At 36.5% G+C, this 16,512-nt stretch overlaps 2 protein-coding genes across 2 annotated transcripts in view; one reads left to right on the top strand and one right to left on the bottom strand.

The window, feature by feature from the left end:
• Positions 1-3,455, top strand: part of CCDC152 (coiled-coil domain containing 152) — a 35,854-nt gene extending 32,399 nt beyond the window's left edge. Inside the window, exon 8 of the mRNA XM_033110441.1 lies at positions 1,602-3,455. Within this exon, the coding sequence (XP_032966332.1) occupies positions 1,602-1,727 (126 nt within the window). The 3' untranslated portion in view covers positions 1,728-3,455. The remainder of the gene's footprint in view (positions 1-1,601) is intronic.
• SELENOP (selenoprotein P) lies at positions 2,532-12,952 on the bottom strand. Its single transcript, XM_033110440.1, has 5 exons — positions 12,797-12,952; positions 9,369-9,584; positions 7,955-8,167; positions 6,582-6,699; positions 2,532-3,974 (listed from the first exon to the last, which is right to left on the bottom strand). The coding sequence occupies exons 2-5, from the start codon at positions 9,569-9,571 to the stop codon at positions 3,378-3,380; spliced, it is 1,131 nt and encodes a 376-aa protein (XP_032966331.1). The 5' UTR covers positions 9,572-9,584; positions 12,797-12,952; the 3' UTR covers positions 2,532-3,377.
• Between the last annotated feature and the right edge of the window lie 3,560 nt (positions 12,953-16,512).

Below are 16,512 nucleotides of genomic sequence, written 5' to 3' on the forward strand. Positions count from 1 at the left end.
TGCTTTATAGCACGTGGCCTGAAGGTGGGACTCTTCAGTCATAAAAAGGTCCTGGTTTCCAGAAAGATATTGTTTCCTCTGTGAGCAGGGATCAGATAACTCAGGGAATACCTGCATTTTACAGCTGAGTCTATGCAGACTTCACAGGACTACCATTCCAGCAGTGGGGAGTTTCTAATCCTTAACATTACTCTCTTCTCAGCAGAAATTGTTGAACACTGGTGAACCAACTAGAAGTTCCTTTTTCTTTGTTTAGGATAAAAAGGGACAAATTTCTCCCTAATAAATTGTGTAGGAAAATATGTAGCAAAGGGCAGACAAAACAGATGTTTAAAAAAATTTAAAGGGATTTCAAATAGGGCATCTCAGAGGTTGAGGTTGCAGTTCTTGTCTGGGAAGCCTTTTCAGTAGATTGTTTAAATAGATGTCAAAAATCTCCAAGATATTGGTATTTAGACAATATATTTGTCCTTTAAGTTTTTTTCTAAATTTTACCAATCTCCCTTTCCATTGTTATTTCATCACTTTCTCCCAGCCTACATCCCACTTTACCTCATTTTATCAAAATACACCGGCTTAGTTAATTTTTTTTTCATGTTCCTGACAGTTTGGTATCCCTGGGGTTCTTGGTGAGGTAGTGTTGAAGACCGTATAACCATTGAGCAAAAGGGGACTTTGTTGATTTTAGAGGCTCTTTGCTGCTGCTACTGCCTTCTGGTCAAGTGTACCCACAAAGCACAGAGAGGGCTGAGTGGCCAACTGAGACACAATAAGGCATGTTTCAAGACCGACCATCAATTTCTAATGCGTTGATTGGGAATGTGCATTGTTTCCCATCTGGGGCCGTTAGCCCAAGTCTGTTGTTTGACTGATATACAGAACTCTTTCTGCTATTTATTTTCATTGTAACTATCCCGAATATCTCCCCAATCTGGAACACAACCTCTCAGAGAGTTTATTCTTACTCCACAGAGAGTCTACACTAAACCCAACCTGAAGGGAAAAATTATAATGGAAGACTTTGCAAAAAATATGACCTGTAAGAATGGCCTATGAGAATTCTTTTTAACCTGATTCAGTTTAATATCAGACCAGCAAGAGATCAAACTAAATCAACAAAATCATATCCAAATTCTACTATTCAGCCTCAAAGTCTATACAGAAGAGGGTGTATGTGTTTTCTCCCACGACTGTTGATTGCACATTTTCTTTACAAAAGCACAGTGATGTGAATATATTTTTATCTATCTTTAACTAGAGTCTCAACCCTTTTAACTAGATTCTGACCCCACATGATAGAAGCACCTGATGTCTTGAGAAAAAGATGATGCTGACCCCACCCAGAATCTCTGCCCAATATTTGGTACTTTTAAAAAAACTCCCCAGGTAACCTTAACATGCAGCCAGGGTTAATCTTGTTTGGGAGTTCTTGGCTCTTTCTTAAAGAAAGACTTTCTATCTTCTGTTACACAGAGTGTACACTTAAATTACAGATTATATGTCAGAGGATATAATGGATTATACTTACATTTATAGAAACAATTGTTTCTAATTGTTTAACTAGAATGTTCTCAATGACTTTCTTTTTAAACTTGACTCAGTTTGATGCCAAACTAGCAAGAGTTCAAACTAAACCAAAATCATATCCAGATTCTACTGTTTTGCCACAGAGTGTCTACAGAAGGGTACGTGAGTTTTCCTTCCTTGGCTTTTGCTTAAGAAAATAAACACACTAATGTGTTTCCATAGAAATTGTCTAATATTTACTAACAATACACTTAACAACTTTTCTTAAAATATGTCACACAATCAGAAAAATACTAGATTTTGAATAATCTTTAAAGGTCACTTTCAGTTTAAACAAGTAAAATCTTAGTAGTAAATTAAACCACTAGAGAAATCCTGAGTCTTTGGACCATCTAAAGAATTCCATAATATATTTTGGACTAAGGCTGACTTACTATTCTTACTATTACTTAGGCACTCAGATGGTCGATTTTTTATTCAACTCTTTAATTTATGCTTTAAAACTTCAAGCTATATAGGGAGAGGGGAACAAACTAAAACAAATGGTGCCAATGCATGTTTTTGTATCCTTTTACCAGTTCTACCCCATTAAGTCCCACAAAAATAAAATTATAAACCTTTCAAAATAGGGTGTCTTTTTTAGTACCTACTTCTACTTAAACCAGAAGTACAGTTTTTGTTGTTGTTTTGTTGTTCCTTATATTTAATCGTATTATTTCTGGGTTGCAATAACAAAATTTTTCTGCTTCATTTAGAAGCTTCAACATCTTCAAGAAGAAAAAAACAAGGAGATTGCAGCTCTCCGTAATACCATTCACGATTTAGAGCAACGCCTTTCTGTTGGCAAAGAGCCCTACCTTAAACGTAAACGGTTTTGAGTACAGCAGTAAGCTCATTAGTTGCTATTTAATCTCTTTAAAATCAGTTGAAAAAATTCACTTCTATTTAGAGTCAATATAGCATACTGCCTAAATAATAACAATAAATAAAAGACAGCTTTAAACTATTTTTTTATTGCGTTTATTGAAACAAATCCACACATTGGCCAACTTTGTACTGCATTCTCACTTAATAGTATTAACCATAAAGGAGTTCAGGTTTATAGGACGGGAGTTTACCTATTGAACCATCATTGACTATGGAAATACTTTCTAAGCAATCAAGAGATAGACAACATTCTTTTATCTTTCCCCTTATATCTTTCAAGACAGGCATTCTCAAATTTTAAAGAGTGTGATGCAGACAGAGAAAACAATATATAAAGGCTTCACTCATATATGATAGTAAAAATCAAGATATGAGTCTTATATATAAAAAAAGTATAAATGGATATTTCAAATGTAGTCATAGCAAAATACTCATATGTTAAGTATTTCTAGATCTTAAAAGATAGAATTCACTTCTTTCTTAAAAGTTTAATCAGTTAAAATTGTAAGATTAAAAAGACAATGGTAATATTGTTTTGAGAAATAAGAAAAAAAATGGAAAACATGTCTTTGTCGTTCTTCCTCCATTCTAAATTGCTAACTATCCAACAGAAACCCCTAGGTCATAGTTTATGTTCCTGTTCTCATTAATGCAACTAGAACGCTGGAAAAAGAAAAAGAAAGACATATTAACCAAATGCTGCAATCACCTTTCAGCTGCCCTGTAATTAAAAAAAAAAAATGGATTGGGTCACAATTTTCTTTGATAAAAATCTTAAAATTTGGAGGCCTGTATATTAGGTTGCTCTGTTTGCACAAATCCAATTCTTATTTTTTGATCATTATTAACTAGGTAGCTTATAAAAATGCTGGAAATGAAACTGTGTCTAGAGTGACTTGGGGAGTAGAACCCATTTGAAATATTTAGTTTGAAGGTCATTTTCACATTTCTGCCTTATTTTTTCAGCTTCAATTGCTGCTGGCTTCTGTGGGCTTAAGCTGCTGCCTTTCCTGTCAGGCAGCTGGAGGCAAACGTCACTGTCAGGATTCAATGACATTCTCCTCTGCCCACAGTCCCTGTCAGCTACATAAAGAGGGGAGCTTTTCTTTACACTGTCAGGTGGTTGCAGACCCTGTTTTTTCAAATACCAGATGTCGACAATGTCAGCATCAGCTACTAGGAGCCAACTCTGAATCTTGGGGCAACTTTCAGAGTAACTGATTTATACATCTCCTTCCTCAGAGTTTCTTGTGTGAAAGAGAACTGACAACTGGCACATCTCAGTTCTTTAGGTGACCGTGTCTTTGAGGGTCCTTGAGCTTATGGTGGTGATGGAGAGCTGGAAGAGCGGGATGCTCAGATGCGCTTGGCGCTTCTGGTTGCTGGTTCTCTGAAAGCTGGCCACCCCCGATATGCTGATGCTCACGCGTGGGATGAAGGTGATGTGTCTGCGGAGCCTCGGATGTGTTGCTCACAGTACCCAAAGATATGTTTTTACAGATGTCTTCATCTTCCAGTGTCTGGAAATGATTTATAAATCGCTTATCAACACATGTATTGATTTAGCAGGAATACGTGGAAAATGATTTGTAGAGCTAACATACATGAAATTCCAACTAGTTAATGAACTGGCTTTGTTTTTCTAGCATCATACTAATGAGAAATGGATCTGATACTAATCTCAACACCTAGACTTTTTATTCAAGTTTGATTCCCATCTATAGCTGACATAAAGTGCTGCTAGTGCATAGTTGGCACTTAAGCAAAGAATCCTCAAGCCTCTTACAAATGAATTAACATTCACGTTTTGAAAATAGATAACATAGGGTATAGGCTATAATACAATTAGAGTTCAACAGTTCACCTCAGCTTCTATACTAGTTAAATCAACAGCAGAATTCAAATTTCCTTTTCTTATCAAGTACATTTCCTAAGTTTTCAAGAATTTTGAACAAGAACTTGAGAGATACATAAGGCTTAAAAAGAAAGTTAAACCACTGTTATTTGTATCTACAGAGCAAAACTAAATAAACTGGTTAAAATAACTTAAATTGACTGCAGTAATCTCAACCAAATATCAAATCCTAAAATCAGCTGACCTACATGGAACCCTTTGCACCTGTCAACAGTGCATCCAGTCTAATATTCTGAGGTAAAGTAATTTCTCGCTGGTAGTTCAAAAATGCCAATAAACTCCTCAAAATCGATAGTTTTTTGCCTCAGCTTATGCCTGGAAATGCCTGGAAATAGTTTTGTTAATGTGTCTCTACTGTAGTGCTATCGGCCAAAAGTACCCATTGTCCATTAAATATAATATTCCATTCTGCATAAATCTTGTTCTTTAATTTGCTGCAAGGCTTTCTTTATTGTTTTGTATGCCCACAAATCATAGGCTCAAAATTTATAGATATAGCAATGTAATATGAAACCTCAACCTAAATGTATTTGTAAATAAAGTTACAAAATCAACTTGAGAGACCTCACTAAGTGGTTTGGTTTGGTGTTTTAAAGGTTTTGAACGGTTCTAGATTCCATTGGATTTTAACATACAACTACTAAGTGGTACATTTTTTTGGTTATTTCTGCATTACTTTTGAGAATGTCATAGTATTTGATTAAAAACTTAAATACAATTTGATAAATGTTTAGAATATACTGTGTAATGTTCTAAAGGTTCAATGATTAAACAAACACAAATAACTATAGTAGTCTAATTAATTTCAAGAAACCAATTACCATATTTCATTGCTTCTACAATGTATGTTTTCCACATTTTAATATCTTTCAAATTGGAATGCATCCTACTGTTGATGGTAGGGTAGCTTGTGTCCTACCTTAACTGACAGCATTTTTTTAATTAGACATAAAATAATGTGTTGTACAATTGATGGCATCTAGAATACAATGAAATAGAAAAACTCCAATTTGATTTGGCATATCAGACACATATGATAAATTATTCCTTTTTACAGATGATTTGTAAATTTTGAGCATGTTGTAGGAATTGTTTCTGCCTTTGTCTCAATATAACTAGGTATATTTAAAACTATTAGGTATTTGCAAAAATGCAAAATACTGAAATAATCCCAAAGTATGAGGAATGAATATAGCTGGCATTTATTAAGCACTCAGTATAAGGTTGACACTGAGGTAATACTTTATTTGCATTATCTCAGTCTCCCCATCTTTAAAAGCAGTAAAATAATCTGATAGAATTATTCTGAAGATTAAAATGTGAGAAATAACATAACTAGAGTAATTAGCCCATTGTGCTCCTTAGCGACTAATTTAATTAAATGATTCATTAAGATTTGAGATGACTTTCTTTAGAGCTGGGGAAATAATCTGAAGGAAGTATAGCTTACAAATAAAATTCAGAATTATTTTTAAACCTGAGTTTAAATTTTGCCAATTTGCCCGACCAAGCAAACCCTGTTTGCAATTATTCTCCTTCTCAGTATGAGGGAGAAAGAGTCTAGTTAATAAAAATTAAAATTCCTTGAGTATATTTTTTATAAACAATATTTAAATATAGTGCTTCTTATTATAAGGAAAAAATATTCTCATGGTTTCTAGGAAAGAAATATCAGTAACGAGTAGAAAACTTACTCCTTTTTAAAGCAAATGTAGTAATCCAACTGCAGAATGGGCAGACAGTGTAAAAGCTTCTGGAAAACTTGACAAAGTCTTGCATCCTTAAAAAATTAAGTACTTATCTGGCCCGATTCTGTTTCAGGTAATGCTGGGTTTAGATTTTGCTGTCATTGTGCTCTTGTGTGAACTACTCTCGGGGTATTACAATAATGTTGTCTTATGTTGTCTGAGTTCTTCAAGCATTTAAATTCCCACCGTATCACTTGGTGGTAATTGAAATATGTGATCTATGTTGTTATTTATTTTCTAAAATCCTTCCAGATAAAAGCGGCAGTATGGATCTTGAAAAGATGTGTGAAAGTGTATGTTGCATAACAATAAGTGTGTGTAATTATAAAAATTACTGTTGTAGTTTATGTTTAGTACACCAACAGAAACAATGATTAGCTAATTGGTCATGAAACACTAACTTATTTAGACAGCTCTTAAAAGATTTTCCCTTTTCTCCCAGTAAAAATAATTGAGAAAAATACCATGAGAGAGCAGTTTCCACATTTGTCTTCACAGTAAGCATCCTTAATGGCTTTTTCCACATATAAGAAATGTAGGATGGAGAAAGGCAAACCAAGATGATATACAAGACGGCCACATCTAAAAATAAAAAAGGACAAATACAATGTCATTACAATATTTTCTATATCATGATCCTACTCAAGCATGGTCTAGAATAGTATTATATAGGTTTAATGGTCTTATAACTAGGACACTTTCATACCTTCAGTAAAATTTCTTCAGTGGGGTCTCAAACAAGCTCCCTGGCCCTGCATACCAGGTCTGGTGGTCACAGCAAGACTACAGTGAGTCTAATTCTAGCATTTTGCAATATTATAGATATGTATACATCATATAAATAGTATCAAAATAGTATAGTCCTTGTGACTAGATCAAATACAATTCTGTAATTGACTTAAAAATTCTACCAATGCCCAAACCACTGACTTATAGTAAACTAGCCTCTGCGAATCACATGAGCTTTTCCTAACTGCGAGGGCAGCACAAATGACACACAGCAAGAAATCACAGCATAACAAAAAAATCCTAGAGTCTCAGCCAGTAGCCCATTTATTTAAAAATATATCTGATGCAACAAAAATTTCCACACAATGAAAGAAACAGAATTATAATACTCGGTATTCTCAGAAATGGTGGAGTTGAAATGTCCTTCTTGCCCACATTTTATCCTGTATACTATTTTATGTGAATATCAAAGGTTTACACTTTGCAACTGACTAAATAAGAAGTTTGTGGTCCTAAAACAATGACATGTAATATTAAAAACATTTAGAGTAAGACCAAGGAGGCTTAGGCAAAGTCTGGCTCACCATAAATAGCAGCAACTAAGAATGTGAATAATATCCAATAATGTATGCATTGAGGTTCCCTCAACATACAAATGTTTTATTTATTCATGGAATCAAAAGCAGACTCATGCTTGTTATACCTAAATAATTAACAAACTTTATAGCTCAGAAATTGAGGTAGGTAGCCTGACATTATTATTACAGAAAAGCAAGTGGTCTGCGAAGTGTGGTTGTTCATCTTGCAGAATTCCTAGGTTACAACTGTATGTGATACACAAACTGATCCTTCTTATGGTTTAACCACAATGCCAATTTACAGGGGGGAAAGTATAGGCAGTTTTCTTTATTTCCCTACTGAAATGGTGAATTCTTTTTTGTGAAAGAAAATCATTTCAAAAATATTAAAATTAAACATTTTAATGGGTTCACTTTGAAACTGAGTATTTGGTAATAAAATAAAAGCAGGTATTTTAAATCACTTCCTATTAAATTAAATACAAAGGAAGTCTTTTAATTTGTGTGTGTGTATGTGTATGTGTACACACCTGTCATATATGAGGAAGTCATCTTTGTTTCCATTTAAGAGTGTCCAGACATCTGTTTGGTTTTCTTCTTGTTGATAAACAGGAATATGCTCTGAAACCTTACTTTTAAGATGCATATAGTTTAATCGAGAAGGGATTCCTTGATGATTAACAACAACATAGGAGATGTTAGAAAAACCTTCTTTCTCCAGTTTTACTCGCAGGTCTTCTAAACTATTTGGGAAAAAATACAAAAAATAGAATAATCTCATTTAATTTTATCAGTGACTTCTCTCTTTCTCTTCTCTATTTTTTTCTAGATGAAACTCTTTTACTACTTTTTACTTACTCATACCTCTTCTTTATATTGTTGTCAAGAACTAAAAGTTTCATTTTTAAAATTATTTATTGAGCACTGGTGCTCAGTTAAAACCTTATGCTAAATGCTTGCACAAACATTAGCTCATTTAGTCCTCAAATTAATCCTATGAAGTGTACATTTTTTAATCCATCTTACAGTTACAGAGAATTCTACCCAATAAGTATTTGCCAAATAACCCAACAAATACTTTTACAGATATGTGTCATATAAACTTAACAAATTTATTTGTTTGTTTGTTTGTTTGTTTTTACATATTTATTTTAGGTGCACATACAGAGGGTGCCAAAAAAAGTATATATATTTTAAGAAAGGAAAACTGTATCAAAATTGTAATTCTCAATACATACTGATAACAAAAGATGACTAAAAGTCATGTTTGAGGTCTGCAATTATAAGAGGTGCTCAAAGTGGTCACCATCAGTGTCAAGACACTTCGGATTACGGCGAACTACTGCTTGAGCAACGTTGACCAAAGTGTCCACTTGTATACTTTTTTTTGGCACCCCCAGTATGTGTGTGTGTGTGTGTGTGTGTATTTGCATATATATTTGCATATATTTGCATATATGTATACATATATGTGTCTATATGTATATGTATATATTAAGTGATATATATATGTATATATTAAATGACCCAAGACCTTTGTGGCATGTCTAGTGTTCATTCTACTCTGGCAAAGCACTCATCTTTACTTGCTCTATTGAAATAACTAACCCATTTGCAGGAGTACATTTTAGAACATTTTCATTATGCAAGTAATGAAACGTATTTAAATATGTTACCACTGTAAATATATTTAGTAGGACATTATAAAATATAGGCCCACAAAAAGAAGAAAAAATTTTCATAGCCCCAAGAAAACCACTGTAAACATTTTGGTGTATATCGTCTTAGTCTCTATCTTCTAACATGCTCTATTCAAAGATACATAGTTTTTCCAAAAATGTGATGCACTAACTATATCTTTTCTATTTTTATTTTATTTTATGTATGTTTGTATTTAATAGCTTCTCCCTTATGAAATCTTAGACCACAGAAAGGCTATCTTACCTAGACGCCTGCCGAATGCAAAAGGATCAGCTAGCTTGAAGAAGAGCAACCACGGTCATTGAACCTTGTGATTTCAGCATTGGGTTTTGATCCCCTATGCGCCAGACTGGAGGGTTTTTACAAAAGGAGCTCTGCTCGTGGCTCTCTGTTCCTCCCCAAGGGAGGAGACAGAGAGCCAGGGTAAACCCCAGGCTTCTCCACATTGCTGGTGTTGCCCTGTAAAAGAGAAAACCTTTCTGTCATCTTTACAGATAACTTCACAGCTGTAACTAGGAATTTCTATAAATCCAGCAAGTATAATTCTCTTTCCTATAAATATCTAGCCACAGATTCTGTCTCCATATTGTTGGGCTCATTAGGTTGGACCGCCATGCACCAAATCGTCCCATGAAGGTGAAAAGATCTGCCGAAGGCACGGGAATTGTCAAAGCACCTCTTAACTATCTGGCTTAGCAAGATACTTCAGTAAGCATGCTATGAAGATTTGCCTAAACAGGGAGCCAAGTACTTCTCTAGAAAACAACACACATTTAGAAAAATTTTGAGACTGTGGCCTCTATAACTAAGAAAAGTTCTGCAAACAGGATTTGATTTTTATTTGAGATACACCAAGTTCTCATTGCTTCTTTCCATCTTTTACCCTTCTAAGAACGGAAAGGGTAAGCAGACAATTCTGCACAGAAAGGAAAAAAGCCAGCATAGAAAGAGAACCCAGGAATAAAGGGGGTGGCAGTGAAGGCAGTCTACCAATACGAAGGTGGCGTATGTGGGCCCTTAACTTTCGAGGTTCAAACCTTCTATATTTATAAACCTCTTGGATATGGCTCCCTTTTCTTGCTCTTATCCATTCTTTAAAATCTAGTTCTATTCGTATGTCAATATTAAAGGATCTGAATCTCTTCAGATATGAAACTACCTGCCCAAATGTTACTACCACATCCAAGAAAAATATGGACCAATGAAAAAAACCTTACCAAGGAGAAATACTACAAATCACTGCCTCCTGTGCCATTTAAGACTCACTGACATCTACACTCAGTTATTTATTGGCCACCATTTACTTTCAGGAAGTTCCTGTGACCGGAGGGCACATTCTTGGGTATAAAGATGCCCTCTCTGAGTAGGAAAATTAAATACCTGACCAGAAATATTCCCAAAACTAAGGCTAACTCTCTCAGCCGAGAGATACAAATAAAATAGGTGAATTGTAGAGAGGTGGTGAAAGAAGGAACATATTCAGTGGAGATGACCAGAGAAAGAAAAATCCACACAAGTAATTAGGCTCATTTTGATGTAAGAGTCTGTGGAGAGAGAGCAGGACAAAATTCCACAGCTGGAAAGTCGGTGCATTTTCAGGCACTGATCTGGGATTTTAAAAAAGTAAAACCACTTTTTTTGGGGGGGGGTTCAGAAGGGGTGCAGGGAGGTCAGGAGGCTAATGATAAGTTTCTTAGAGTGAGCCCAGAATTAAGAGGGGAGTAGAAAGGCCCAAATCATATTGATTTGGGCTCTAGTGCACTGCTAGATATAGCTAGAACTTTATAAAACCTGATTATCTTTTACATCATTTAATACCACAAAATTCCTACCTATATATCATAAGAGCCTACCTAAAGTAAAGGGGGGTTGGTAAAGAGAGGATAATTTATTAGGGCCATCCCAACTATTATAATATTTTAAAAATTCTAATATTTGAAAAAGGAGAGAGTATATCTGGATGAAACGTAGGGAATTTCTTTAGTATAGTATTTACATTGATGATACAATTATCCTTATTATAGCTACCGTTTTTTGAGCATTTATAAAACTATGCAGGTGTATGCAGGTGGTGCTAAACACTTATTTATATCATGTCAATTAATCCTACCAATTATGTGACCATCATCCCCTTTTGCAGTTGAGGAAACTATGGCTAAGAGAGAGTTGAGGCATCTTGCCCAAGTCCACACAGGTAGTAAGTCACAAGAGACACTGGATTCAAACCAGTTCTGCTAAATCCAAAACATGACCTCTTAGCTACTGTAATATATTGATAGTTTTTAGATAGGTCACCTTCAATAACTATAGCTGCCAGGGTTTTGTTTGTTTGTTTATGCCCTAGAATGGCAAAGAGAACATTAAAATTATTCAGGCTGTTTTATTTCTTACTGGAATGGCTAGATTTTTCCCTACTTTCTAGAATATAAATTCAGTAATTATAGAACCATCAGCATAAATTCAGCACTTGGTACTCTCACTTTGCCATATAGCATGACGTTCTAAATGGCTGAACAGTGAATACAAATGAAAAGGCTATTTCCCTCATTTTTTTTTGATGAAAAAATAACTAAAGCCACTGGCAGAGGGTAGTGAATTACAGAGTTCCCACTTTCAGATTTTCCTCAGTTATAATCAATAGGCTGTTCAACTGTGTTTATTTAAGATCATTTTTACATAATAGGCTTTTGATTGTAATTATAGCTGTCAGACATCTACATAAAAATAATGAAGATAAATAACAAAATTGGATTTACTGGAGGCTGATCCAATAAGATTTAGAAAATAGTTATTAGGTAAGTGCAAACGAAATGGTTTAAAAGGTTAAAAGTAAGTGCAAAAACTGCAATTACTTTTGCATCAACCTAATACAAATGTCACTAATCGCACCACTTTTTAATCACAAAACCTAAATTTGTCGGCCATATACAGACCTACATTTGTTTAAAATTCCCCATTAAAAGGCAGGCTATGCAGAACCTTATTCCATCCTTTTCCCCTGAATTTCAGACTGGCATCTGAGGGTCCTTCCTCATTCACCTGAAAGCACCCACTCACCACTTAGACTGCAAAATTTTGCATTTAATTGCAGACCACCTGATTTTGACATGGGTTTTGACTCTTTCAAGGGTGACCATTTCTGCACAATGGACGGAACCTGCTCTCCCTTATGTTTTTTTGTTTGTTTGTTTGTTTGTTTCTGTTACTGCTCACAATATCCCTGGACATTTCTACAGCACTGTAGAATGGCCATATTTCATCTTTGCTCTTCAAATCCATGAGCTATTTTTGCCCGTGGAGTTCTCACTCTGCATTTCAGTGGGAAATACTTAAGCCTCAACATACAATATTGATGACTGTATTTTTAAAATATCACAACTTTTTGCAGAGTCAAAGTGTTGCATTTCACCAGCCTCCCCTGCTCCCATCTTCATGCTAAGCTGTGCAGAAAGGCAGGGCAGAGATCAACAATCAATGTGCCTGCCCCCTGAGAGCACCCACCGCCCCCAATGTTAGAGTATTTTGTTCTCTTCCTTCTGTGTCACTTTTCTCTACCTATCTCTTTTTGTAAAATCTATTCTGAGGAAAGAAACAGTTTGTCAGAGGCAAAATCATATATTTACCAAACTCTAAAAAAATCAAGTACCGGAAAACACCAAGTTCCTACTTACACAATCCCTCCTGACGAGGCTGCTTCCTTTCTCTGTGCTCTCAGCTCTGCAGTTTCACAACAGCACTGGGAGAAACTGATATATATAGTCCTGTTGTTTACCTCACCCCTCAGCTAATAGTCCAAAGGGCAGTGCTCACTCTGGCTGTGACCCTGCAAGCAGAGCAAACCCCTGACCCGATTACTACAATCAACTTAAAAGAAAGTAGCAAGTGCTGCCACGCACAATGTGGGGGGAAAGATTTTGGGAATTACTGATTTATTCCCTATCCTTTTTAGTCACCCCAGTATCCAGGTCTTAATGGTACAGTCGGGGGCGGGAGGAAGGGCTAAGGGTAAAGAGGGCGTCCAAGTCATGTTTTTTTCCAAACTATAATAGGGGAAAACATTTGCTGAGCCAGCAAGTTAAGCTGCTGCTTTAAAAAAAGAATTTCTTTTTCCTTTTGCTTTGTAGTGGTTAGGTGTTAGCCTAACTCCAACTGTGTCAGCGTTGTTAGAAGGTCACCTGCTGTTTCAAAGCTTCCTGGTCTCCTGCTGTTCCAGACCTGCTGGGATTGTTTTTGCTATGTTTAAAACTTGATCTGTGCGGGATCTCACTGGACCTCTGCTCTTTTTCCTTTAAAGAAAGGAAAGGAATAAGAAAATAGGCCTCCTATCTGAGGGAAACCAGGCCTCAGTTTCATTATCATGGACGTCCTACTTCCTGGAAGACCCATATATTCCACAGAAGTTTTTTAGGAATCTAATGTAAAATTTTATTAAGTACCATACAAATAAAAGCTAGTAGTGGTAGTAGTTGGACGTGGAAAAGGGTTTGGACATTTCAAAACATACAAATAAAATTGAAAGTTCCTGCTCTTTCAAAAAGGGGTAAATTATTTCCACTAGCCTGCAAGCGAACACACTCATGGTGGGTAAGGTAAAGAGCAATGTCAAATGATGGCATCCCTGGGTAGTGATGGTTTTCAAGTAAGCCTTGCTTTGACTTTGGATGCATTACATACACACACACACACACACACACACACACACACACACATACGAAAAAAAAAACCTGTTGATTGCAATGCCCTAAGAACTGTTGTATGAGGTGCCAGAAGTAAAAAAGATGTTATCCTTCCTCTAAAGAAACTTATTATCAAAGTAGAAGTTTGACATTTGAAAGCCAACTTCTGTGTATTCACAGTAAGCAGTAGGTGTTATCCATTTTGGGTCCCAGATCCCTTTGAGAACCCAACTAAATGCTTATTTTTTTTTAAATGCACATCTACATACTTGCTTTTTTAGAAGACTCTTGTGAAAAATTTTTGTATAAAGCGGATTATCCCTCCCACAGGTTATTTTCTTGACAAATTGAGTCATGTTGGGCCTGTCTTGCAGCAGGAAATCAAGTTATTTCACTATCACCTCCTTCCTTAACATGTGACTTGGCAGCTGCCTCCTACCCCGGAAGGATTCCTTCTCAGTGTGCAGCCAACTCCAAAGCAAAGTGCACAGGATCGTATGTGGCCAGGCCGTGTGTGTCTAACCACCCCCCAGATGTCAAGAGAAGATAGGGAGCTTGTGATGTTTGAAGGGAAGCCAATCTTAATAGCCTCTTCTGTGGTGGGCAAACTGGGAGCAGTCCACATTTTTAAGAAAGCCAGATTATCAAACATTTATTGGATGTTAAATCAAATTACATTAAATGAAACAAATAAATGTATTAGGTGCTTATGCTAGACACAATGCTAAACTGACCCTTTGCTCTCAAGGATCTCAAAGTCTAATAGGGTAGACGAACAAGTAAGTAGGAAAACACTCGCTGTAAGGTGTGATCATGTCTAGGATGGCTGTAAGCACAGGTTCTGTTGGAACCTCAGAAATGAAAAAAGAAATATTTTAACCAGTCTGGAGGTAGGACCAGCACCATAGGTTAGCACACTTTCAAGCAAGTTCAACAGGTGTTTTATCTTAGGTTTTACACTCTAGCTTCAAAGCACCCAGCAGATCTAACCACAGCACTGTCTAGAAAGCTGTTTCATTTCCATTTTTGGGGTTGATTAAAATCTCTTGACCGGTTGCTCCAACCATTGCCACATAATCCAACAACGAAATTACTGACTGTATCCTATCAAGTTGAATTTTATCCTAATGACCTCATCTCTTACAACTGCCCGCACTGGATCTTGCCTCATACCATCTCATTCTTCCTCATCCTTATCATTTGTCCCCAGAATGTTAATGCATATATTTAATCCACGTTTTTAATAAGCATTCTCATCTTTATGGGTCGAAGGTGATTTCCATGGAGAATAGGCCCCTACAAATCTGTAAGTCCATGATATACTTAAAAGAGAGAAGGGCTATGAACTCTGGTCTTAATAATCAGTTTATTCGCTATAGCAGTAAGTATATGGCATCAATCCATTAATAGTTGTAAAACACTAATGTCTCAAAATATTTGAAGGAGAAAGAGTGTTACTACTCCATGAAAGGCCTATGTAAAATACTAACTCCCTTAGTTTGTTAAGTGGTGTTTTACGTACAAAGGGAAATGAAGGCTTTCCCAATATTTTGGGAAATAGTGCCTTTTGACTTAAGTTATTCTTCCTTCCCCTTGCAGGTACAAGAAGGTGCCCTAGACATCATCCTATGTATTGTACCAAATATAATGTTGTTTGAGCATCCATGTTGAAAGATATGCAAGGGATGCCTAGAAAAAAGCAAGATGTTTTCAAAGTGAACAAGATACATAAGAACAATGGCTAAAGGAAGGCATGGGAACAGCAGCTTGGATTAGATGAAGATTAATTTGATCCTTTGAGATTCATATGAAACTGAAATATGCTTTGAAGGGAGCTTTTCTTCAAGCTCACATGTTTACAGGTCTGAGAACTCTTTGGTATCTCAAACGTAAATGCAATACAGTGCCGAATTTCATGTGGGACTAAGTACGTTCAGAGAGTAACAAAAATCAGAAGAATTTTTGCTCAAAACAGGATGTTATTCATTAAAAAAAAAAAAAAAAAAAAACTTGTGTGGCTAATTGAGTGCTGCTCTGCTATGGTCTGAAGCCAACCTCCAAGTATGTTGGTTCTGGGTTCTCCTGCAAGGGGCTCTGGTGCAGGCCCAGGTTAGCTACTGCCTGTGACTAGCTGGGGGCTACCTGGTAGGAGTTACAAAGTGATCATGGTTGTTTTGCTCTCTCTACTAAACCTGGAGGCATGTGGGAGAAGCCATGTGGTGAACCAAGGATGGCTGCCGCAAGTAGCAGGCCTGGGGTAACTCCACAAAAAGCCAGAATAACCCCGAGGCCTGCTGCTACCTACCAACTCCCTTAAGGTTGAGTCACTGACTGTGGGGACAGAGCCCCAGAAAGCAGTTTCTCACATAGAAAGGTGCTGGCTCAGGTAGTAAATGGCCATCGACTGTGATCAAATGGCCATTAGCTGTGGCTAGTTGGCCGTCAGCTGTAACCAGTGAGCCATTGGCCATGAATATAACTGCCATGGCTAGGCTAGTAGCAAAAAGAAAAAGGGGGAAGCTAGCAAGAAGATGGTGGCTGAGTCTGCAAGCGGCACAGTGAGGGTTGAGAATTGTGTTGCTCCTGGTTCCTGTGTCTCCAACCCAGCTGCCAGTGAGAGTATAGTGGTGTGACTCCCCTACCTATGGTTCTGTGGGTGTTCCTTTTTGGCCTCACCATATCCTGCGTTCTTGTGTGGGGAGTGGGACCAG

The sequence above is a fragment of the Rhinolophus ferrumequinum genome, chromosome 7, assembly GCF_004115265.2.
Source record: "Rhinolophus ferrumequinum isolate MPI-CBG mRhiFer1 chromosome 7, mRhiFer1_v1.p, whole genome shotgun sequence".
Classification (NCBI taxonomy): domain Eukaryota; kingdom Metazoa; phylum Chordata; class Mammalia; order Chiroptera; family Rhinolophidae; genus Rhinolophus; species Rhinolophus ferrumequinum.